This window comes from Falco punctatus (assembly GCF_963210335.1).
Source record: "Falco punctatus genome assembly, chromosome: 8".
Taxonomy (NCBI): Eukaryota; Metazoa; Chordata; class Aves; order Falconiformes; family Falconidae; genus Falco; species Falco punctatus.
The window spans coordinates 15908812-15935465 of NC_137588.1; the positions used below are offsets into that span (position 1 = coordinate 15908812).

The 26654-nt window shown below is 36.7% G+C and overlaps 1 protein-coding gene across 7 annotated transcripts in view; it reads right to left on the reverse strand.

Annotated features, from left to right (window-relative positions):
• Positions 1–4172: 4172 nt before the first annotated feature.
• NBEAL1 (neurobeachin like 1) overlaps positions 4173–26654 on the reverse strand; it is an 83112-nt gene continuing 60630 nt past the window's right edge. For 5 of the 7 annotated variants that reach the window (XM_080400237.1, XM_080400235.1, XM_080400236.1 and 2 more), the window contains 23 exons: positions 26370–26527; positions 25562–25686; positions 24571–24697; positions 24144–24292; positions 23126–23259; positions 22071–22172; positions 20553–20648; positions 20319–20443; positions 18909–19049; positions 18688–18818; positions 17349–17458; positions 16679–16796; positions 15857–15954; positions 15415–15531; positions 14819–14908; positions 13560–13669; positions 12787–12959; positions 12250–12344; positions 10177–10293; positions 9340–9501; positions 8075–8223; positions 7237–7372; positions 4173–4664 (listed from right to left, as the gene is read on the reverse strand). In XM_080400237.1, the coding sequence (XP_080256363.1) occupies positions 4563–4664; positions 7237–7372; positions 8075–8223; positions 9340–9501; positions 10177–10293; positions 12250–12344; positions 12787–12959; positions 13560–13669; positions 14819–14908; positions 15415–15531; positions 15857–15954; positions 16679–16796; positions 17349–17458; positions 18688–18818; positions 18909–19049; positions 20319–20443; positions 20553–20648; positions 22071–22172; positions 23126–23259; positions 24144–24292; positions 24571–24697; positions 25562–25686; positions 26370–26527 (2865 nt within the window). In that variant the 3' untranslated portion in view covers positions 4173–4562. The other 2 variants (XM_080400233.1, XR_013930167.1) reach the window with 2 other exon arrangements.

Here is a 26654-nt window from a genome sequence, read left to right on the forward strand (position 1 = left end):
TCAAGTAAATACACACACATAGTATAAAATCTGTGGAGCATCTGATTGTTGTACATATATTTTCTAATGGTTTTGTTAATTAAGATTGGGAAAGACTTGCAGAAGGAACAGGGAAGAGGGAGACATGGTCTAGGGAAGTGAGGTATACAGCTCCCGTTGACTAAGGCAAGAGTAAAAAGATCTACCTAATTATTGTACATTACAAATAAAAATAAATTTATCATTCCTGCAGGACCATATTAAAGCAGACTGATTTAGGACTGTTACCAGTCCCATACAGATTTTTTTACAGTGCAGAAACTTAGTTCTTGGCATTTCATTTAAAGGGCACAGAAATACAACTTTTAAGAATATCTTTATAAAGCAGCCAATTGACTAGACTAAAGCCTGTAAAGACTTTGATAAACCTGTTCTGTGATAATATTCATGATCTAAGGTATACCAGCAGGAAAAAAAAGCTTGTTTCTATCAATGTTGTAGATTAGCAAAGCAACTATAATACATGTCTGTGCTATTGGGTTTTCCTTTTTTCTTCTTAAATTAAATAGTCTTCCTAAGAGCTAATTTCCACAATGTGTACTAACCATCAGAAGTGCAGTTAGTTTAAGATTGGGATTATTATTTTGTGCTGGTGGTGGTAAGGTACATGGAAGATGGAAGATGTGGTTTCTAGATATCCTATGAGCACATATTAGTTAACAAATACATTGATAAAAAATAATTCACACAAGTCAGATGCTAACATGAACAGCAAACATTTCACTTCCTGAATGCTTATATAGTACAAAAACTGCACAGACTAGATAAGATTCTTCACTATAAAGACAACTAAAAATACTATCAAGAACAAGTAAATTGATAAAGAGAAATTTAACAAACATTTTACTTGAAATAAAGGAGAGATGTCTTCTAAATATCATCCTTTGGTGTGCAAGTTCAAAACTGTGCTACAGAGAAGTTACTCAATACCGCTAACTACTTGATATTATTTATATGCAGGTATGAAAAGAGAGTCAGTTTTCAGTTTTGTTTAGCTACATATATTTACACTCCTACTTAATTACTCTGCTTCAAAGGTAAGCATATCTTAAGCTTTGATAAGTATCATGAGGGTTGTTGTAAAAATTAAAAGAAGATACCATCAAAAAGATCTTGACAAATGTAATGTTATGAAACAACTGTCACTTAAGACTTGTTTATTCTGAATTCCTTATCAGAAGTCTCTCATCTCACAGCTTTACTTTTTACACTTAAATAAATCTTAGTTCAAAACCAAAGAGGAATCTTACTTCACCAATACTACGTGAAAAACAACATGTGATCCTAAACTTTATTCACTTGAGGAAATAAAAAAAAATATGAAAGTCAATTCACTAATTCACAGTGCACTGCATAAGAGACTGCAATTCAACCAGCCTGAACAGCTGATCAGAAAAGTTATTTTCTACTTTTAAAAAAGACTTGCACAAATCAGTTAAAGCCAAAGGAAACAACATACCAGCTAACGCTCACATGTATGACCTGTATCTTTTAAAGGTGATTTTAGATAAAGGTGAAGTGCAGACCTTCAAACCTCCTTTCCAAGGTCTTTCCAAGAAGGAAGAACGCTAAGCGTGTGATGGTATATACCGCCTATCCTCAAGAACCAAATACAAGATCAAAAGGCAATGGATGTTGCCATTCGGCGTAGAGCAGAAGCAGCTCAGAGCTCACCTGTCCCTCCCTCATTCTGCTGCTGCTGCTGCCTTGTGCTGAGCACAAACTAGCCTCGAGTTTGAGAACCCAAGAACTGTCCACATCTAAAGCTGTCCCAGATACTTGTGAGGATCACCCAGTGCTTGTGATGCACTGAAATGGTGGTATTCTAATATCAAAGCTCTTCACCATAAACTCTTTCATCCCCAATTATTGCAATGGCATTGTATTTTACTTACACTGACACAGTGAGTTCAGTATTCTTTAATATTAAACTACCAAAAAGATAAATATGAGTACTGTATAAACATATGTAACCCCCAGTAGGATGTTTGCGACCTTATGCAAACCTTGTCTGTGCAAGTAACAAAAAGGAAGCTGTGCTCTCAACAAACATTACAAAAGACCTGTTCTCCTAATTTCTCCACTTGATTCTGCTAGCCAAAACATCATCATTCCCTGCCCCCTTCCCCTGCAAGTAAACACTTAACCTCACATATGCATTTAAACACAACACCTATGCATACTGATAAAAAACATCAACTCAATGCCCCAATGAGCTCTTTTTTTCAACTTCCCATGACACAGAAAGATCTCATATTCTGAACTGAATTTTTTCTAAACCACTCTCAAAAGAGCTCCTCCAAAATCCCTTCTTCACAAAACCATAACGGACAAGCACACTTCACATTCTCATATGCATACTTAGTACTATCCTTAGTGTTCTTACTAGATAGGTAATCGATTTAAAATAGTATTTTTCACTTCTCTATAGCTTATTTGAAAATAAGGGATGTGTTTGGGTTTCAGGTTATTTTTGGTGGTTTGTTTTGGTTCGTTGTTTTTGTTCAGTTGTTTGGGTTTTTTTACATACATGGAGTCTGAAAAAACCCACACTGCTCTACTTCTGAAAATTTAATGCTCTCTTGGCAAGTGACTAAGGGAAGTAATTCTTACTTTCTTCTAACTTTCCAGACAATCCAGTCTATCACAGTGATTAGTCAGAATATTGCAGCTATGCATAGATCCACTTGCACTTGTTCACTAATCTGATTATTTAGCTTACAAAAGTTAAGAAAAAGCAATGCAACTTTCTTTACACAGCACACTGATCAGTCATTAAAAGGGATTTTTGTTTCCAGTAAAGACTGAGGAGGAGAAAACAGTTTTAATGAGACTTAACAGAACTTTTAAAGATTATCCTTTTGCAGGGTAAAGAGGTATTACTATTTCTACAATGTTAATAAATATTGTGCTAAAAGTTAATGAAAAGATTATACATTATAGATTTCCTCAGGTAGTTCAACAGCTCCCCAGCCACAGGGAATATCTGATAACAATTATAGGAGATGCAACACACATTCATTTCAATAAATAAAAATAACAAGAAAAGTGATGGTAGAGGGAAGAAAGGGGTAGCCAAAAGGGAACGTACTAGCTAACAATCACTTACGGCTCTGCTTTATATCTATACTCCCCTTACCCCACGGTATTTTCTCCTTTTAATAGACATACGTACATGTATATACACATATATACACAAACATACACACATATATACACATGCACACATACCTCCACACGCTGATCCAAAAATTCTTATTTTTCCCACGGCACCAGGCTTTTCTAACAGTATGGGGTTTATAATTTAAACAATAAAATAAAAATGTCAGAACGATAGGAACACACACACCCTTCTATCATCACGTATTGCTAAACCAAAGAAATTCAGTGATGGCTTCTCCAAAATATAGCATACAAACCAAAACTGCTTTGTTGGATATAGGGCATGTAAGGATCTGGTATTTTCTTTTCCCAGGTCTTAAACACACCTTGAAAATGGATACATGATCTGTTTCCCTGATTGTTTTTACAGAAAAAAAAAACCACGTGGCTAACAACGGGTTTGGTGAACACCAAGCAAGAATCAAACAGGTACTATTTAATTAAATTGTGCTGCGATGTTGGTTTAAATCATTTTGCAGTGGAAATTTATCTTTTGTTTACAGGAGTTACCTGACTAAAGAAACACACTGATCTTTGACCAATATAGATATTGATTCTTCCTCTCTTTCTCTTCAAGATATTAAATATATTACAGAATTTCTTGGTGTGCCTTAGTTTAGTTTAACCATTTAAATAATTTTCAGCAGCAAGTATTTCCTACCTCCTTCAGCTCCTTCACCACCTTTAACTTCTCTGAAGTTATTCATGTCTGTACTTTAAATAATTTCTGATAATCAAGTAGTGCAACACAGATGTTCCTTGCAGAGCAGCCTGAAGCTGGAACTATGCAAAAGAAGATAGCAATAGCCATTTACAGGAATAAATTGCAAGAAATTGTTCATTGGGCTAAACCCCCCATATTTAAAAGGTCATAACTGTCAGCTATCCCAGTTTTGAATTCAACCACTGGAACTGCCAGAATTTTAATTTACTGCTGGGGAATTACAGTGCTACCAAAGGAAAGCCAAATATCTTCTTCGTGATCAAGGAGCATCAAGCCCTATTCACCTTCAAATCAAACGCTACTTATCTGAAATTCAATTAGCAAACTTGCATTTGGAGGTTTGGGAAGAGGGGCGGTGTTGTTTGGTTTTCATTTTTTTTTTCTTTCCTTCTTTTCTGAAACACAGTTTTAGCAGCTATTTAGACAGGGATTCTGCTGTGACCAATCCAACACAGTTAAGAAAAAATATGCAAGCCAGCTAACTTGCATGAGTACACATGCTTATTACTATACCTCTACTATAGGTTCATTGTTAACAGACTTAAGAATCAAGCCCCTGAAAGTTGAGATATACATTTAAAGTGACCAAAAAATTAAACATGTTTCTGGAATCCATGAGAGAAGGTAGAAGCAGCAATCACTTGGAATCTTGAGTGTTATATTCAGTCTCTCCTGATGAAATCTGGCTGAGCCGTTTGCTTGATCCCCACAGCTTTCGGGAAAGCTGACCTGAGCGCATCTGTTTAAAAGTAATTCAGAGAAACAAAAGGAGGGGGAAGGGATAAGGTGGATAAATTAAAAAGGAATTCAGACACTGATTCTGGTGAAATGCAGACACTACAATGCACTGCATAAACAAAATCATAACAACAAAAAATATTTGAAATTAAACCAAAATTACACTTGGGGATGATTCTTGGGACTGACAAAAAACAACAAACACTAATCACAGCCTTCCCTGATTTTGAACAGCTAAAGGGATATTGCCAAGTAATACGTACTTAATACTTAACCTACTTCAAATGGCTTAGAAACAGTGTTTAGATTTCTATTCTGATAGGAAGGAAAAAAGAGAGGTGAATGTCAAGCAAAAAAGAACCAAATTAGAAGAAAGGACATTTTATTTCAGAGATTTCAAACAGAAATTGTTAGAAGCGAATAGGAAAAGATAACCAAAATGCAGGAGGGCAGTGATGGCAGAATGAAAGAAAAAGAAAAAGTTTATCTTCTCCTGATGTCAAATTTATACAGTCTTCCAAAGATCCTGGGTAAAGTGCTCAGAATAAAATTTAAACCACAAGTAATTCATACTGAATGTTCCATAAGTAAAGACAGATAACAAGCAACCAGAGGCCACATTAAATCCAGCATCTGGTAGGTTTGCAATCTGACAACAATTTTTCAGAAACTTTTAATTTACTCCTAAGTACAAGGTTTATGATTGGCCAGTAGTGATCAGCCTGGCAGCTGATTAGGTTATGAAATCCCTTGCAGTTTAACAAATATGATACATGCCTTAACAGCACAAGTTTGAGAACAGTTCCCAGCAGTTAGTACTACAAATTAAGCAATCTTAAGAACTGTATCATGGCAGCAGCAGTGTTCTAGAAAAGGCACAGTGCTGACTGGGATTAACACTAACAGGTGATAATCCCTAAGACTTTTGCAACATCCTAAACAGCTAAGTAAATTGTTAAAAATACCAAAACATTTATTATACTTCATACTGGATACTATTAATGCAGAAACACTAGAGGCCAATCTTAACACCAAGCAGCATTTCACTTTGTGCACATTAAAGGTCAGTCTCTCCCTTTATCCTAAGGATCAGTATCACCACCGAAAGCCAGAACTACAACACAGTCTTCTGTATAAGGATAAAATTCTAGTAATTAATGTATTCCTTCCAGGCTACAAATAAATCAACCAACAAATAAATACCCCACGTACACACACTTTTCAAATATATTGATTGATACCATTATAGAAAACTAGAAAATCTGGGACATAACATTGTTCCTTATATGTCTGTGTTTTTTTTAAAAAAAGATCTATTTACATGGATATTAAGCTTGCAGATCATCTGAATTATAAACAGAAAATGCTGGAAAAAGAGTTATTGGAAAGCCTCCACATTCATAAAAGGAATTCAGTCTTTGAAACAATACTTTCTCCATAGTTAGAAAAATAGATGTGATTAAGCAATGAAAAAAACCCAAAACAAAAAGCCTTCACTCTAATGAGATACATAAATTTCAGCCTACAAAAGATCTTTTGTATGGAATAGGAAGCTTAGAAATTACAGTGACTTTAAAATTGCTGTTACAAACATATGTTTAACCACATCATAAGCAGCTCTTTGTCAATTCTACAGTAGGAAAAAGTTGTCCAATTGGAAGCCAGTGGAAACCTCTCCCCACCCACTGCAAGGAAAACCAGACTACCATTGTGTGCAGCCTGTTTCAAATATTAAACTACGTATCTTCTAGCTAAAACATTTTAAAATACTGGCAAATAAAGTCGCTCTGTTTTCACAATTAAAATATAAACTTAAATTAAGACACACTTTTCTGGCATGTACTAAAGGTCATGCAAAAGTGATAATCACATTTTCAAATAAATACACTGCAGCACAACAGAGATTGGGTTATAAAGAAAAGCAGATTTAAGCTAACTCAAGTACTTTGAAAGTCAAGACAAGAAGTACTTAAAGCAAAACTTATGTTTTGCACAAGAAAAATTGGGCTATTTGGCAGATGGATGCTCTGTATTTGCTATTGCATATGCAGTACCAACAAGTTTATGTTCACCATATGGAGCACAGAGCATATCAGGAACCTTCACAAGTGATTCTTTGTGCATGGCAATTAGAGACTCTTAACAAAAAGAAGTCTTTTTCCTCCTATGCCAGTCAATGCATATTAAAAAATATCTGTCAAGCCATAAAAAATAAAGCAGCTTTCTCTCTGTTGTTTCCAATTGTCTTCTGGAAAATTATTTCATCAAGAAGTGGCTGACAACACTATCATATTCAGAAAAGGGTAGCTACTATGACTTTGCTTATTCAGATGCCAGCGATAAAGTCTGGAAGTTAGTCCAGCTGAGCTTCCCATCTGTGATCCCTATAAACCTTTCATTCTTAATGAGAAATTTCAGTAGACCAGTCTCAAAAGTTATTTCTTTCCCACTGAAAACTGAAACTTGCTCTTAAATTTACCCTGCCATAGAGGAGACCTCTTGCTCAACTGGAAAGCAGAAATAAGTGAACTTCCCACTGTTCGGTAGAAAAAGTTCTTGATGGTGGGTTTTACCTCTGCTGGCTTGCCAACACCAACGATAATCAACTTGCCGTCCTCCAAGCCAACAAGGATGTGGCTATACTCTTTGGTGACAGAAATGCAATGAATTGGTAGTCGCATGGCTAAGGGGGAGATGCTCAGACTCAGGCTGAAACGAACAAAAACCACACAGAGAAAGCGTATCATGTATTTGTTTGCATATACTGCAAAGAACCATACTGCAGTTGAAACTGCTCTCCACAGGATGGACTACAGAACACAGTTTCCCAAGCACACAGTCTGCAATTTCAATTACTGTAAACCCACAAGGAATGATCTAATCATATCCCAGAATAGAGCCCAAATAACCAGAAAAGGCATGGATGCATAAATCAGTAAGTTATGACTTTTTCACTGAAGAACAGTAACATGAATCCTGCAACTGCCTAAGTGACAAAGACCACTCCCATTCTGAGAAGCAGTGGAGTTCTATGGAGCATAGCAGTAAATGGAGTTTAAAACTCTGTGCAGAACTACTTGAGACTTGATCCTGCAGTTGCTGAGCTCCAAGTGACTAATAAGACATAGGGACAATTCCAGCTTGCAGATATCAGGCGCAGCTCTTCCTAAATTCTGTCAGTTTTAGGTGTATAATTGGGATGAATGCTGGGGAAGAAAGGGGTCTGGTACTACCTCTGTTTTTCTTGTCTCCCTAAAAGAGTTCCCCCCATAAAACAAGTTTTTTCAGGAACACAGAAAAAAGTAATGGCTACCACCTACAGCTCCAAGCAAAGTCCACATTACACAGCCATTTCTCAATAAGCCTTTGTATCTGCATCTCAATAATAAACTGCTGTCAGTTGTACATTACCTGTAGAGATCTCGTATGGAAAGAAATCCCTGTAAGCTGCCCATGACGATATACTCGCCAGTCACACACATATCTGACACTTCCTCCTTCAGAGTCTCAGAACCCAGATATTTTCCATTGACAGAATAGAGATGTAATGCATTCTTATCCTGAGTAGATAAAAGAGAAAATCTGTCACAGAGGTCTGTATGGATTAAAGGTGTATTATTTGTATCTTTAGCTCACTATTAGGAGCTAACTTCAGCAACAAACCACAGATAATATTGCTGACAACAATTTCCTTGCTGAATGACACAAGACTACCAAGCCTATATGCAATGTGTATATACACCATGTCTTGTACGGAAAGGTCTGAAGTTATTCCTCATCACCCTTTGATCTAACATGGTAACATCTTACCTATCCATCTAATAAATTCCAAGTTTTATGGAAACATCCATGGATTTAATGGATAGGTCCTTATTTTATAAGGGTTTTTGTTAAGGAAGAAGAAAGGAAGAGAGAAGTCTCACCTTCAGGCCTGCTGCCACCCCCCCTCTCCCCCACCCCAAATTGAAAAGCAGAAGAAAATAGCTGTATTTCCACAGAGCTAGATCTAGAAGCATTTTCTGGACAAGGCAATGAATTCTTCACGGATTAAAGATGCAGCTAACACAAGCATCTTAAGTTATTCCAGTCTAACAATACATCGGGCTCTTCTCTCCCCATTTTCCCAATGCAGCTAGCATGCCTACATCTGATAAATTTGTCTTCCAAGAAATTTCCCATGCTCACAGGAATCGTTACAGCTCTACCCTTATTAAAGCAACCACACAGCTACTCAATAGACAGAGTAAGCCAGACTGTGAAATTCATAGCTATCTCCCCAATCCAAAACTAAGAAACACCAGTGTAGTCACTGGGCATCTTGCACCCAGAAGTTACTGCTCCCCTTGTAAGCCTCTGTTTCTGTGCACAGTGGAAGCTGCTTCCCCTAGTCTTCCATTTCAAAGCAGCTGTCCCAGGAAGATTCATTAGTGCATGCTTGGGCATCTTCTTTGCAGGTGTTTGGAGATTTTCACGAAACTCACAGGAGTACAGTATGCCTGTGATTTATCTTTTAATCAAATTTCATTCAAATTGGCTAGCAACAACAACAAAAAAAAGGAAACAGACATGGCATGCTCAAGAAGCCTCATTATTTTGGGAAAGAAAGATAAAGTTAGGTATGTTTATGATTATAGTCTTCAGGGAAAGAAACAGAGGTATTCCATAAACATAACTACCTTAAGAGTAGTCTTTCCTTCAATGCTGGTGTGGACAACTATATGGCCTTCCCAGGACACAGCCAGATTGGGAACAGTCAGCAGGAGAGAACTCTCACAAGGTGGCCGCAGAGTCCTCACGTACTGACCTTTCCGAATAGTGCGAACAATAACAGTTCCATCCTGCAGCGACCAGATTTTGGGTAAGTTGGTTACTCAGCAGGAAAGTTAACCGCAACACACAGAAAGTATTTAAATACACAGGGAATATTTTGAAAGCACTTAAATCCTTCACTGGAGATCAAGACTCCTGAGCATTAGGAACACTACACAAAGAAGCCTTCCTCTCAAGGCCATATAATATAGGCACATGAAAAGACAAATGCAAACAAGGCAAGAGGGGAAGGATAGGCAGCAAATCAGCTATTCCATAGGTCACATTTATGATTAAGCATTATGTGCAGTACAGAGTCAAGAGTTCAGCAGCCTGCCAGCGTAGTACAGTAAGGCAGAGCATGAGGAAGCTGCACAGAACATTCAAGGGTAAGGAAGCAAGGAAGAAATTATCACAGAATTGTTTCCATGAGAAGCTTAAGATCTTCACGTAAGTCCGCACACGTTAAAGCTCATCTGTGGAGAATAACACAACATGGTATATGAGCCCTACGCTGTGCAGAGCAGTTTGCAACAGCCTGATTGAAGCAGGCAGCCAGAGAGATGCTACATATCGTCTATGTGCAAGGCTGAAGAAAAAAAAATTATGAAAGTCACATTTTTTGTATTATTCTTCAACTTCAAACATGCTCTATGGTTCGAGTAGAGAAAAGGCAAAGAAATTAGAAGTATGAGGATGCTTACCCTGGATCCTGACACTGCCATATCCAGTTCAGTGCTGATGCCAACACTCGAAACTTCATCAGTATGCCCATAAAGGATCTGTAATGGCTTAGGTGCCAGGCCTACCGGCACTCCTCCCTGAGAGTAACAAAAAGTGCAATGACACATTCTCTTGCAGCTGAAGGACAAACAAAAAATAAATTTCTGGTATCTTCAGTACGACTTGTGCGAGATGTATATTTGGCATAGGCCAAAACCAAAGGCATAACTCACCCATTCCAATTTTAATTTATTGCCTTTTATGTCAGCAGCCCTATTTACTGAAATCACAAGAATTAACACACACATTTACTATATGGATATGAAAGACAGAGTTACTTAGCTGACTTGTTTCTATCCCTTCAGATGTCCAGGTGTGCAAGGACCACAGTAGACAGTCCTAACAGCAGTTCTTCACCCACCCATCCACCCACTTCAGCTGTGTATCTGGTCTTGTTCAGTTCTTGCAGTTTACCCTGGAATTACGCACTATCTTCACAGCTGAGTTAAGAAAAGCTGAAAGGTATTTTGCTTAAAATTACAGCAACTCTTCCATTTTCTAAGGAAAAGTAAGGAAACAATCCTCCTCGGTGACTATCAGTAGTATGATATGCAAAGGAAATCTTGCAATGATGCTCATTAAAAAGTCATTCTCCCACATGACTGCAGGGCGTCAAAATTATTTAGTACTTTTGTTCCAGTGAGTGTACTGTCAGCATATACAGACCTATTCTTAAACCAGTTATAAGGCAAGATCTGTGCTTAGAGAGAAGGTACAGTAAATAGTTCTGTAGAGAACCATTTATTCTCATTTCTGTGACAGCAATTTGACTGCCAACCAAGCCCTGAAAGCCTGATGCATGCAGAAATGCAGAATAAGTGTCAAAATACAGAGCTGGGAAAGAAGGTGACAATGCAGAGCAGACTAGTAGAACAGAAATGACAGTGTGCAGTCCATTGCTGCCACTTTGTAAAGACCAAAATAAAACTCTCAGAAGAATTTACAATACATAAATCATTTATATATCCATTAAATAAAAAAATACCAAAAAAAAACATTAAAAATCTTAAGAAAAAACAATTCCAAAGATAAACCTCCAGAGTATAACTTACTTAACTCACACTAGAAAGATAAATATAACTAAAAGATATCCAACATTTATCCTTATTTCAGACAAAAAAACCCACTATTGTGAGCACTAGTCTCACCTTGTTGACCATGCACAATTGGTACAAAGTACTTGTTGAAAGAATTATAAGTACTGCCACCATAAAGATAGCTTCCACAAAAAGACAAGCAGTTACCCACTACCGTACTAGTTTAACCTGCTGACTTCAGTTCAATGATAAGAACAAGGTGACCTGACCAAATGTTCTGTCCGTAACATAACAGCTCCCCCTTGCAGTTAATCCTACTTGTATATATGTAATGCAGCAATCAGAAATGAACATTTAAAATGCATAAAATGCAAATGGCCTCACATTTTGAATATAAGTACACACATGCATCACACAAACACTTTCATTGTGTGAAAGCACAAGACCAATATTAAAGAATTCTAACATGCCACTTAAATCCAGGTAACAGACTAGCGTTGTCTTTTGCTAATTCCTAGCGTAGTCATCAGTACTCCCCAGAGAGGAAACACAATGCTAAAATGCAACTACTGGAGTGAACATTAGCAGAGGTATGTAAAAATCCTCAACGATAAACACAGTCCTGACTAATTCCAACAGTTTGAAGCAGTGTTGCTCTTCTTCCATTCTTCCACCTGTACAACGGGGGATAATGTTAGCCTATCCTGAAAACAATCTATAAAATTTTATAGGAGTGCCTCTAAAACACTGTACTTCAGCTATATAGTAACTAATGTGTACTGTGAATGTTTCAAATACAGAAGTAGTAACAAAATTACTAAGCTAATCAACTTGAGAGGACTATCCTCCCTGCAAACCTGAAATAAAGGAAATCAGTAAGCCATCATAGCAAAACAGAGAAGCACAAAAAGAAAAGCATTCAGAAACTGCTTCTCAGAGTATGCCTAAATAACCCACCTGCTGAACTACTTGCCATATCATACAGGTTGTATCTCTGGACCCTGAAATTAAATGAATTCCACAGTAGTCTATTGCCAAGCAGGTCACAATATCTAGATAAAGGAAAGAAAACAGGAAGTTATCACATAGATATTTAAGACTCATTTCCACAGAGTGACAATGTTCATGCAGTATGCCAGCAATGTATCCTGACTTGCAGTCAGCATGCATGTTCCACTGTGATAAGGGCTGATGAGACTGTATTAAACGACGAAGTCATTGTACACCCAAGTGCACCAACCTGACTTAATCGGCCTTGCTACCTAAGAACAGCAGTCAAGCCTTACATTGAAACTACATTAAATCAGCACTGCAATGACTAAAGAGACATGCTCAAGTATTTACATGTAATCACAGTTCCAGTATTCTGTTCTTACGCTGCCATTCCTTTATAACAGCTGTGCTTGTCTGCCCAAGTGAACTGACTACAAAAAGACCAAACACTAAGGTGCAATACATAAACCCTTTCATTTCACAATGTAAAGAGTTACTAACCCATGTGTCTGATGTGCTGTCCAATCAGCTTGCCTTTTGTAAGAGATGTCACTCTGATACTGTTGTCCCAGTGTCCTCCACTAAAGAGCAGTTTTGCATCATGGGATACTGCAAACAACTTAGAGGTTATCTCCAGTCCCGGTGCAAAAGGACCACTCATGTTGCGTTGTGTTCTATAGGCAAATTATGAGCCGTTAAGAGTAACATTAGTTCAAATCAATGTATTTTGCATTTCCTATAGCCTTAAAAATTAATAAAAAATTTCATCTACAGAATAGGCTACATAAAAAAAAAAAAAAAAAAAATGTCAAATTCTGGGCCCCTGATATGCATGGCAAAACTCTCATTGCTATCAGCAAGTGAAAGTAAGATTTCGCCTTTGATCTTTTCAGTCTTTATGCAATTTGATAAATCATGTCCCTACGAAGTATTTTAACACTGAAGACAAAAAAGGAACCTCATAAAACCCAAAAGAAATCTACCACATACACCTGAACTATACTATAAGAATGCATGAAGACTGTCCATCTCTGATTCCAAGAGTTTTTCTGATTAATAATTAGAAAAAAAAAATTAGAAGTAGCTCTAAGAACCTTGAAATGTCACTTGCATAACTCTTGACTAGAACAGTATTACAGATTAGAGTATCAGAAGATGCATTCTTAGGTGAGCACTCAGCCAATGAAAACAGCACAACCCACTGATTATTGAACAATTACAGCATTTACTACTGTAGATGCACTCATCTGCACCCCTCCTCATTATCTGCTTACTTGGGATTTGTCACCGTGGTATCTCTGATGAACGTAAAATAGTTGGAAATATTTTTATCATAAGGTAGCCAACCATGAGTTCCAATAATGCAGTTCAGACTTGCTGTTACCTGCAAAAGTTTGACAGAGAAATTGGTGAAACCCAGAGGCATATTTTTCACTTGCCTTTGATGGAAATGGAGTTTGCATAAAATCTAGCATAAGCTTCTTGACAATTTACCACAAAGAAAAAAACCTCACAAACTCTGGCCCCCACATATTTCTTTAAAAAAAATAATCTCCAGCTCAGATGACATAATTCACAGAACAGTGCATGTTATGTTCTAGATCGGTCAGAAGGGTTGACCTACGGAGGAGGTGGGGGGATGCATGTAGAGACAAAAACCAAAAACCCCATCAGCCAACACCTCTGAAACATTTAATTACAATTCAGTCATTTAGTTTAAGCTGCTTCTTCTCTTCTTTGAAATATCAATTGTCAATAGTTAACACATTAATACAGGAAGTTTTTAAAAAAATTGTACTACAGTTCTATTTCTGAGAAATTAAGAAAGGAATCTAAATATTCGAGGCTATTTTCATCAGATATTTAGAAAAAAAAACACAGTAAGAATTTTAGACATGTCCAAATGCCAAATTACATAAGCACATACCACATAAAGCCAGGACAAAAAAGTTTGACTTTTTTTGTCAAAAAAAGTTTGACAAAATAGGAATATTGGAAAGGAATATTCTTTCCTGCAAAACATAGGCATTACTGCACAGGAGCCAGTATGCAGACCATAGGTACAGACGTAAATACAAAAACACTCCTCCTTTCATCGTCTGGCCATCTGCCATAGTACCAGCACATGTATTAGTCAGTAGGAACAGTGCAGGCCTTTGGAGTGTGTATACACCACATACAGTATAGTTTAATATATGGGTTGGAAAGTCATGATAAACATAATGCTAATAACTCAATCCTGCCATTTTAAAGCTGGGCTGCATTGCATTAAGAAATTGATCCATGGTAGTGGATCAAGTGGGCAATATAAAATACACCTCACTACACTCATGTCTAAATGCCATTCAACAAAATCAGACTGGCTTCTCTTCAGGAGACAAAATATTTATCTTATACCTGACATTCACAGGTTAAAAGAACATACTTGAACAGGAACAGTTATTAAGCAGTGTTTCTCTACAAGCTGTATGAAAAAAAATACACCTTCTTAACTGTCAGCAGTTTAAGAATAGCATTGATACATGCAACTCACCAAGATCTCTGGGCTTCCCTGAGAAATAAAGGAACGTGACTGATTCCTGGGGACAACAGCTTTGACAATGGGCACACCATCACTGATTCCCTACAAGGAAGGACACTGTTTTACTTTGATTATATGCAAGAGCTAAAGGACAAATCTAGAACCTGTAAAGAGTAAGGCCCAAAGCCTCTGGAATCAGTCAGATTGTACAGCACTGTAAGGCACCGGTACGCACATACTCAGTTCACACAGGTATGCTTTGTCACAAACACTAAAAATGAAACCCTGGCTCTGTCCTGAATCAGTAAGTTTAGCTACCAAGTTCAGTGGGTCCTCAGATACCACCAGCGATGTTCTTAGCTTTCTTGGTGTAGTGGCTAACTTAACACTCCAACACCACTATACAAGCAGCCAGCAGATACATTTTATGGGATTCAACCTCTGTGAAGCTAACTAAAAACACAGAGCTCATTTTATACACATTGCATTTTGAAATATTTTCTTTAAATACGAAGCAAGTTTATTTCCATCTAGGTTGTGATCTTTTGTTTCAAGTACATCAGAAGTTTCAGATCAGACTTTAAAACAATTTCAAATAACACATCTACCTCTATGAAGAATGACTTCAGCTCAGTGAGGTGTTGGAAGAGATTCAGAGTAGAGGTATCACTTTTAGTGAGTCTCTGCACTACCTCTTCTGCTGACAGCCTTTGTGGATGGGGCTCCTAAGAGACAATATTTGAAGGAATATCAAATCAGACAGATTTATCTACTTGTTCAAGTCACCTTAGATACTCAGAATCTTATTGGCAAACAATGGGAAAGCAGACTTTTAAGCACCTAATTTTCCTTCTGAAAGTAAATTAATTTCTTTTGAAAATGGTGTGCTATATTTTCATCAGTGTAACCTTTACAAACAGTAATGTACATGGCAAAGACCTAACATTCCTAAAATTACAAGCCATTATATTTTCTTTTTCTCAGAAGTCCTTTGTAACTCACTTGGATTTAACCACAGAGGTCTGATTGAGAGGGAACAAAGAGCATTACCTTTAACAGCTGACAGGGAGTTTGCCCAAAATTGTTTATCATTCCTTCTAAAGCTTTCCTTTCCTTCTCATCTGTTAAAGCATCCAAATCTACAGCCCCTGGATCACAAGCAGAATGGTGAAGGGTAGAACAAGAAAAAAGAACATAATCCAAACAACTTATTGAGAACTGATACAGTAAATAAACGTTGCAAAACTTAACTGCAGCATTATCACACTTTACCCCAGAAAAGCCTCCAATCACTCCCTATTAAATACGATCTGAAAACTCCACTCTGCACATGGAATTTTAAGTGTACCTGTATCTGTAAGTGCAGGAATTGCAGGCTTTTCTCTTATTATATTAATTTAATATAATTCATGCATGGAGTAAGCTGCACACAAAAGCCACCCAAAATCCAGCTACAGAATTAACAGAGTAACATTTGTCTTCAATATTTGTTGTTTGTAAGCAACTTGCCTTGACTCCTAAACCACAAGAAACTTCTTCCCACAAATGATTTTAAGCGAGGAAATTATAAACTAACAAAAAACCCCAAGCACTTTTAGAAACAAAATACAATCAACTGGAACAGCCCCCCTTTAAAAAAAAACCAAACACCAACTTTATTAAACATTTCAGGTTTACAACTACTGATCAAAACACCAATTATCCTGGTTATCTGATGACAAATTACAATTATTATGCTGCCACATTTCATCTAAAATTCTGCTGTCTTACCATATGCTACTGTATGACATGCTCACAAATCTAGTGTTTTCTGTCTAATACTGAAAACCCGTAAGCCCGATGACAATGACAGGAGAGCATACTGCTTTGTACCTTCATAAGTACAATAATAGAACACATTGAGTGCCTCCACTGCAGCTGGTCCCCTCTGCTTGTAGCCAAAAATCAAATCTATCCATTCATGAAGATGAGCAGAAACATACTCAGATTCCTAAAAGGAAAAAATGCTCTTTTAAGAATGAGTACCACTCCCTTCTTTAAGTATTTACTATTTTCTGTGAAAGAGATTTAATTCCTAAACCAAAAGCATCTACAAACAAGTTATAGAGCAGAAGCATCCATGTGTGGTTAGGGCAGTAACTGCTGAGTAAGAGGGAAAATTTGTACAGTGAAGCAGCACATCTAGACTATTGAAATGCAACTATGCAAGGGAAGTTAAGATGCTAGTTCCCTAGTAAAATACAGCATAATCTTTAAAAAGCAGAGGAAGCCTTATCACCTAAAACCACCTAATCCTGCATTTTATCTCCTAGGGCAGAAAACTCCCAAATGATTAGTATCTTCAGGTTCTTCCCTTTTTCTCTTTTCAACATTTTATCAACACGCAATGCTTTTAACTGAAAGTTCTGATGGTACGTGTAATGTCAAATGCAACCACAACTCTAGTTCAAATGTAGTCCCAGTATTTTACACTTAAGCCACAGTGACAACATGAAGATGCGCTTTCTTTTTCATTATTTCACATGTACAAACATCATCTTACCAGAGCTTTCCTGTGTTTATAAATAAAGTCTTCTGGGGAGTGGGCCCATTTGGGGAGAACAACATCATTTACCACCTCTTTGGATATCTGAAGCTGACCCAAGTGAAAACCTAGTGAAGAATTTGGAGAAGTTTAAGTTACTACAAAATTTTTCAAATATCTGGATTTCTCAATAAAGACTAAAAAGCATTCTTTTCTCAGCACAAGGGAAGGATATTGAAAAATTCTCAATGTGAATCTCCAATAACCCTACCACCAACATAGGAGGCTAAGTTCTGCTCTGAATATTTATAATGTTAAATGATACAGGACAACAATTGTTCAAAGCACATAAATTATTCCAACCGTAAGTCCCAATCTTAAAAGTAGCATTAACCTTTTACATACCTATCCACAAATATATCTGCATTTGCTTTGTTCTACCAGCATTAAGAGACCAAAACATTTAAATAAAGTTATTCATAAGAATGAAGTTATTTATACGTTTAAATGGTTGTAGAATCAAGGCTTTCAAGAAGTCTTAAATCCCACCAGCTTTCATTAGAACAACTCTTAATACTTAAATGACTTTTGAAAGTGTGACTTGGGTGTTCCCAATTTTTTTAACTTAGATCTCTAGTAGATTGTAGCCAGCAGGCTAAATTAGCAGCAGCACAAACATAAAAATCCATTTTTAAATTTTGTAATAGGTAGAGAAACAACTCCCTGTGCAGTAAATGTAAACCAGAAAATGGCTAAGTCTTTTATGAGAATGCAGGATGCTGTCTTTTCAATCAGCATTATATACAAGTGAAACAGTTTGCCTTTTTTTTTTTCCCTCCTTCTGAGGGATACTGAAATCTTACGTGGCTCTAAAATCAGGTGATTTAACACTGCATTGGAAGAGAACAGTAACATGCAGAAAATATGCTGCTTATCTTGAACAAATGAAAGACCTCACATGTTTAAAGATGTCCAAACTATCACCCAATGGACCCAGTAAAAAGAATGCTAATTAATCTGTATTAAATTTTGCGAACTATTTAATCAGTATTAACTATTGCTAGCTTCTTTTTCAAAGATTGGATGAGCACCTCTGATATTTTACATTGCGTAACCAATGCTATTTCTAACCATCCTTAAGACCCCAGTCTAAATTTTAAACATTTAGGCTGCTGCTTAACACAACTGGTGTCTTCATTAACAGTCTGAAGCCAGCATGATGATTAAAGTAATTTCTACAAGCGCACTAAAGATTAAATAAGAAAAGTTCCACAGCATTCACAAATGGTTGCAACAATTCTTTTCTGAATAATACAAGAGCAGTTTTCTGAGAAAATACTCTGAGCAGTCAGTTTACCGTTCTGATTCTCCAGGAACTCTGGAAAGTAGAAGAACTCTGGAATAAGTTCCTTGACATCATTGGGGTTGTCCATGAGTGCCTGCCAGGTAGCAGGAATAGAGTGGAACTGCCTGTCAGCACAGTCGAATCTGTGGATCAGAAAACTTAGGTTGATCATTCCCCTCATTAAAATGATAAGGAAGAAAAAGAAAGGTGCTGCTTATTTGCTCACAGCATACCTGCCACTTTGAAGTTGGATATGAAGCGTTGTGAAAGGTTCTACCCGAATGAGGTAATGCATGACACCAGCAGCATTTGAATAATGTGTCCCATAGTGAAATTTGTCAATCATCCCAAGGGGATCCTCAAAATTCTCATATCTAAAAAAATAAATCTCTATAAATAAAACTGAGCACTACAGCTGATTTACATGTGGATTATACTTAGTGGAGGTAAGGATTCAGAAGAAATGATCACAGTAATCTATAATAGAAAAATACACGGACTTCTATTAAACATGACGATTCAAATTCTGACTTAGGGAGTCCCTAAGCAGAAGACTGCTGAAAGACAGAAGCGTTCACCGGATGAAGCCACCGCATAGCTCTTGTTATACTCTGCCTAGGCATTTGCTATCAGGTGTCAGAAACTGGATAAAGTGCAAGCAGGACTGATTTCGCAGGACTTCATACAACAGACAAAAATCCCCACATCACTAAGCTGAGTATTTATTATTGAAGGGACTTGTGACAGTTTCCTGCAAGATTTAAGAAAAAAAAATAATAATTAAAAAAAAAAAAGAGTGTGGTGTGACTGTGTCAGGATGCAGAAAAGACATTTAACACTCATGCCCATTTCCTTTTCTACTGGCAAACACACTCTGAAGTACTATGCCACCATCTGGCTGATATATTTCCTCAGTGTCACAAGGCTAGTCAAGAGAAACTACAGCTAAACATACTGCTAGAGAACCAGTTTCATTACAGTCAGGGATAGAGCCTAATCAGTCAAAGAAAATTCTCCATGCTCCAACGTTGTTCTTTTCCGAAGAAAGCTGGTTTTGGAAGATGCCTGACAAGTGCAATGTAGTATGGTAGCACACTCTCTCCCCAGGCTAGCAAAAAAGGAAGGATCGCTATACTGATGTGGGGGTGTAAGTACATGTCATTACTACCTACAGAGGAGTTACTGAAGTTCTTGAGTTGTATTGTACTTCAAAGACAATAATCTATGCCTGCAAAAAAGAGCAGGAAGCACAGATTTAGGATCAATGCTACCTCTCAGCACAGGCAATTCAACTCATCAGTATGATTTCATATTCCTTAACTTGAAGCAGACATTGGACACAGTATGACTCTTCAAGCTGCTGGGCAATTAAATTGTTTCTACAGCCTTTCAGGTTTTTACCTCCACAACTGAGAAACAACTCAAAATTTACAACACTATTTTTTGTCCTTTCAGTGCCATATAAACTAACTAATCTGAATGCAGCAGGAACAAGAACAACAAATCAACATTTGCAAATGCATCTGTGATGTTATAAAACTAGCTTGAAAAATTTCACTGTCACAACATTATTTTTAAAACGTGCTATTAGCCTGGAGGCTCAGAAAAACCACAGAAACAGAACTAAGTGTTCAAATACATACTTCTCTTTCACAGCCTTAGCATTCTTTTCATTTACCACCCCTATGGGTTTGGACAGATCCCTAAACACTGCAGGATTATTCAGGTCCAGTTCTTCTGAAGTATAATCTCTTAAAATCCAGGGGAACTAGAGGGAAAAAAATAAAATAAAATAAAACATTAAAAAATTCACCTTTCAAAATAGAAATAATACATACCTTTGGCAAAAATTTAAAAACTTTTTTTTTTTTAATTACCACAGGATATTGAGCAAGGTCATTGTAAGTTCGTCCTGCCATTGTGTTCAGCTGAATAAGGTAGTCAAAGTTGGATATTTCTCTATTCACCCATTTCTGAAGGAGGAAAAAAAAAAAAAAAAAAAAAAAGACGACAGTGACACAACAGAAGTCACTACATCAAAGACACCACCAGTGCAAATTACATGTTTTATCAGTATTTATCTGCCAGAGGATAGTACTGACAAGTGAAAAGCACGAGACTAAGAATGGTATGAAAGTCCAAGCTTAATTTCTCCTAAATAAAGTTTATTTTCCCTTTGTGCTCCTATATTTCATGTCCCTGATTGATGCCAGGGGATGTTTTAAATACAGGGCAGCAGAAAACTAGCAGTCTCAGAATAAAAAAAAGGAGAAGAAAAACAGAAATGAAACAAAACCAAGGCAGCTAAACAGGTACTAAGAAAAAAGGGAACAGAACTCTGAAGCCCATTAGAGTTCTAAAGTAAAAACTTGAATTTGTAAATTCTTCTGTTGGTTAATGGTACAGGAATTTGTAAATTCTTCTGTTGGTTAATGGTACAGGAATTTGTAAATTCTTCTGTTGGTTAATGGTACAGGAATTTGTAAATTCTTCTGTTGGTTAATGGTACAGGAATTTGTAAATTCTTCTGTTGGTTAATGGTACAGGAATTTGTAAATTCTTCTGTTGGTTAATGGTACAGGAATTTGTAAATTCTTCTGTTGGTTAATGGTACAGGAATTTGTAAACTACCATTGTCCTTGTGTCTTTGCTCCACTGTTATATTTTTAAACCAAAGAACAGACAGAGCTGTGTTCAGATGGGCTCAATATCTATCTGTAGTGTGATGGAGACATTTCATTACTGATGATATTTTCACTATGGAAATGTACCACATCGTTGCTTTTATCATTAGGGTGATAAAGATAATAACAAAGTATTTCCAATATTTTACAAGTAATTTGTAAATCTTCCTCCCTCAGAGAAAACAATAACTGTGGCATAAGGAGACTGAAGATAGAATTACATTTACTACATTTAAAATTTATCCATGTTTAGGGTAATACAGACATTTTGCCTTTTATATCAGCATTACTAATTCCCTTAAGACCATATTTCCTGCTTAATCTTCACAAGGGTTTTGTCAAAAGCCCCATCATGAACAGGTAGCAGGCAAAATTATTTGCACATGTAGTGAAAGAAGTTCCAAAACATGCACCCGAGATCATGGACTAAAAACAGAAGCAAGACTGCTACGTGTTTTCCATTCTTGTTAGAATACTTGTTATAATCATGTGAACAGAAGCTGGTTCTACCCATTTACCTCACTGACTGCAAACACAAAACAATTATGCATGTGAAAGTTCAGGGACCAGACTGACAGTACACAACTTGGCAGTTGCCATCTAAACTCTGGAGGGAAAAAAACCCCCAACCACTAAAATCATTAGTCCAGGACCTTCCAGGACTCCTTCAGCACAGGAAAGCTCTAGACCATTTATGCTGACGTCTCATACCTGCATCAAACCTGAGGCTTTAAAAAGTTCCTGTGGAGATCTGGTCCCAGAAATATTTGGAGAACGCAGTGACAGTATGCGACTATATACTTTGTTTCGTACCTGTTAGAAAACAGCATTAATAAAAAATTTGTTCTGGAGATTGAAGCTGACAAGTAAACAACTTCTCTGCTAATTAAAACGTGAAATAAATGGAACACAGTTACACTTCTAAACACTTCTGTCTCTTGCTGCATTTGGACATGCGTGGATGTGATGTCCTTCAGTTACACAGGATATAAACGCAACATACATTATGGGGGGGGTTTGTTTGGTTGTTTTTTTGCAGATGCTACACAGAAAATCATCATTGCCACAGAAGTCTTCCAGGAAATACTGCTGCTGCTCAAGTAAAATTGCACCAACGTTCTCCCTACAAAACTATCGCAAAGATTGCTTTACTTAAAAAAAACCCAAAAAAACCAAAAAAAAACACACACCACACCCAAACACCCAAAACCCCACACACTTTGTAGGAGCTATTCATAAACTGACCTACTAGTATGTAACTGAACCTAAGTTCTGAGATTTATCTTAGTCCCACATAAAAGGATTACTGACATTATCCTTGGGTTCTGAGGGCCGTGGGGATGTTCACTAATCCTAAACAACGGAATATAGAAATAGCAGAGATTTCCAATGTTGTGGTAAAACAGAAAGTCTCCTTTGCTTTATAATTAATTTGCTCAGAATATTTGAAAAGAATGCATGGGCTTCAGGATATTTAGATTACTACAAATGTAATTTTACTTGAATAGTTGTTATTGTAACAGAGAGAGACAGGAAAAAGAAGATTGTTTTATCCATCTTTTCACAACTAAGCAGTTTCTACATGCCAGATCGGGGTTTTCGCAGACTGCAGTGTAATTTCCCATAATGGCTATATCCAGCAAACCTTTTGCCGCTAGTCTTACAGTACTATGAAAGACACAAGATTCAAATAAGACATAATCAATAACCTTGAACTCGAAACTTGTGCTAATTATATAAATCATGGAGATTTGGGAAAGCCATACCTCCTTATTGAAGTTCAGGAAATAGTTGGTTTGATCTGTAAGGAAGATCTCCAAAGCTGACCTCCTCAGGTTGTACCGACGCAAATGTATCTCTCGGATTTGAGAAAGGTGCCACTTGAAATCAAAACCTACCCCTAGGAAGAGCACTTTGATTAATGACAAGGAATATATCAAAACCTTTTCATAATGCAGTAATCTATAGACATATATAGAGAGACATAATGCAGTTTCATTTCCAATCACCTCAGAGTTATTCCTAGAAAAAGTAAACTTTATATGTGGCTTGATTAACTGTTTTGCTGAGAAAATATTAATTTCATCTATTGTTCTGCTGAAAGATGCAGCAGGAAATATCTGATGGAGTGTAGAATTTATTTTTGCTGTCTGATCAAAGACACATTATAAATGTGTTCTGTTGACAAGACATGAACCAAACCCCTTTTCTTTCTTGAATGGGTTCAAAATAAAAGCTTTTATGTTTAGAGTTACCAAACAGATAACTTCTTGATACACTGCTTTAGAACATTTTACCATTATTGGTCAAGCAATTCAGTTCAGTCCTCTCACACTCAACTGTGTATATTCTATTAAAGTTCACTAAATTAATATAGGTGATTAATGTTTACATAGTACTACTATTTTAATCATTACTTACTATTACTTTTTAATCAATATATGAGTGACACATTATTTGTCAGAGAGAACAGGGAGGTGCCATTTAGGCAGCAAATTAGAGGTAATGACAGTTTCTTAGTCAGCAAACTTAATTTTAAGAAATACTAAGAATAGTGAATCAATTTAGCAGCTCAGCGAGTACAGTTCCAGGTTCCTGATTCTGAACAGATCAGCCAGCCACTGACCACTAAGCAGAATATCAATTTTAAGTACAGATCCACATCTTGTCTCTTCACAATCTGTTTGATGCTCAGAAAAAAAAAAAAAAAAAAGGTCAAACTCAGCCCACTAAAAACAGAATGCTGAACTGCACTGAAAAGAAAAAGATAGTGATAATGCTCACCTTCCTCTTTTTCAATGCTACAATCAAAGAAATAGATGTGCTGGGTAGTGATCTCCAGCCTGCCAGGTATCACATCAATTACTGTAATGAGTTCACAGTCTTCAGACAGTATTAGCTTTTCTTTCTGGCTTTGCTCATCCTTCTCGTCCCTACAAAAATACCACTAAGTGTTACAGGGTTGGGCAGATTATACAGTTGCTTGGTACTTGTTAAAGAGTTCAGTTCAGAAAAGAATCAAATTTGAATGACATTAAAAGTACAGCATAAATAATCATATGAAGCTACTTCCATCAGCAGTCTTGAATGTTTCAGACTAGACTACCAGACATCATTTCATATAGCATTGCTCTTCAGGCTTGGTATTTCAGTCTCAGGCACAATGGACTTGACTGGACAAATTTACAGTGTTCTATCCAGCTGTACTTACAAATTGGAACTAGCTGCTATGTCTTCTTCCGGTAGTTCAAGAACATCATCTTCCAAGTCACTCACTTTCACCTGCTTCACCACCTCCAGAAGCAGAGACTCACTAGAGGGCTGTGTCTGGTGCACACCTATCATAAATAGACAACTGGGCTCAGAATAATTTTTGCTATACTTTTGGAAAGCTGAACTACTGAGTGTATCTTCTACAACTGAATGCTGGTTTTAACTGAGTAAGAAGCAACCAGACTTAAATACTTTTGGGGGCAAGCAGAACAATAAAAATACTCCCTGAACTACACTGAAATGTATGTCAAATCCTCATAGTATTAAGGGAAGACAAACACATTCAAAAATTTTAAACTGAATTCTGATGTAGACATTTCAAATAAAGTATTTTGCAGTGTTCTGCCAGACACTGTCAAAGCACACAGATTTCATGGAAATACACTGTGTTTGCATTTTGCTTACTTGGGCTTACAAGAGTGTTATTTTTTGGGGGTTTAGTCTTGATATCCAACACACCTAACTTAAAGAACTGTTTACACCAGTAACTGAGCTGTTTGGCACATTTCTGAAACAAAATGCTTCATATCGATATATTTTAATTGTAAGCTTTAAAAGTTTTTACGCAAATACTGTCTGCTTACTCAGATCTCTGTTCACTTTTCTTGAAAAAATAATCCTATGCAAAAAAGCTATGTGGCCGCTTATTTTAAAACAAAGGAGTTCTTTAACTTTTCCTTCTCCCCGCGCCCCCCCCCCCCAGCAAAAAATACAAATTTCAATGAAAAAGGGGAAATAAATTCTACTCAGTAGGGAGACACTGTTTCACATCAAAGCACCACTCATGTTACACATTTTACTATAGAGCAAATAAAAATTAAGATTTAAATATCTACCATACACTAATTCTTAAAAACAAAAGGTGAAGTGTGCATCTTTCTTCAGTAAAGACTGGAGATTTCCAAGTGAAACAGCAAATACAATTTTACCTAAATTATCTCTCAGGTCACTAGCATCCTGATGAGAGTTGAAGTTGTAATTCTGCACTAGTTTTAGCCTCATACGTGAAAAATTTTCCACATTTGAAAGTTTCCAGTGAACAGGATTCTGCTTCCTAGGAAAACAAGAACATTCATAAAAAACAGTTAAAAGAAGGTAGAGACTTGTAAGAACTGCTTACGAAAGAGTACAAATTTAGAAAAACACTTGTCATCCACTCATGCATTGTCAAACACAAAAGCAATAAACTGCATTTTAATTTTATATTTCATATTGCAGCTCTGATCATCCTAAAACACTTTGTAAACAGTTTATTTCAGTAGAAAATAAATACTGTTTACACTTTCAATTAAAGACAATTAAAAGACTAAAGAAAAGAAAAAATTATCCAGAACTTCCCCAAAAGCTAAGACACGCAAACTATGTTATTTCAAAGTGAAATTAGCTTCATTCATAAAAACTCAAAGTCTTTATTAACAAGCGTATTCTCTTTTCCAACAGAACCACCAATCTCATAGGATCTCTCAAAAAGTTTTTGCAATCACTTTAAAGATAATTAATTTTTATTTGTCACTTAGCAAGAAAACCTAGTATCCAGGTAATCAGCTCAGCATTACACTTCAGACTTCACATTTGCATAGTTAAATGCAGGAAACACTATAAAAGACGCATTCAAGATTAACTTCACATCTCAAGAATCAAAGTCAAATTGACACTGTTCTAACAACACTAAACAGTAAGCTAGTCATGTGAGCAAATTCCTTTTAAGCATATCTGGTTTAAGAACTTTACTCTTACATTTCAGACCAAGGACCACGTTCAGAGAGCAAATAAAGCTGGGCTGCTCTCCACTGTCTCAGAGTAGCTGTGTGTTGACTGTGGAGTTGCTTCAGCATACTGTTGTACCGCAGATTTTCCTGTCGAGCCTTTCTGCTGAATGGTTCCACAAAATGCTCCTGAAAGACCATTAACAATAAATCTAGCATTGAAATAACTCTGACCTTCAAAAACATGCTTTGTGGCTTGCAAGAATTCTCAGAAATTAAGAAGGAACAAACAAACTGGAAAAACCTTCTGAAAATG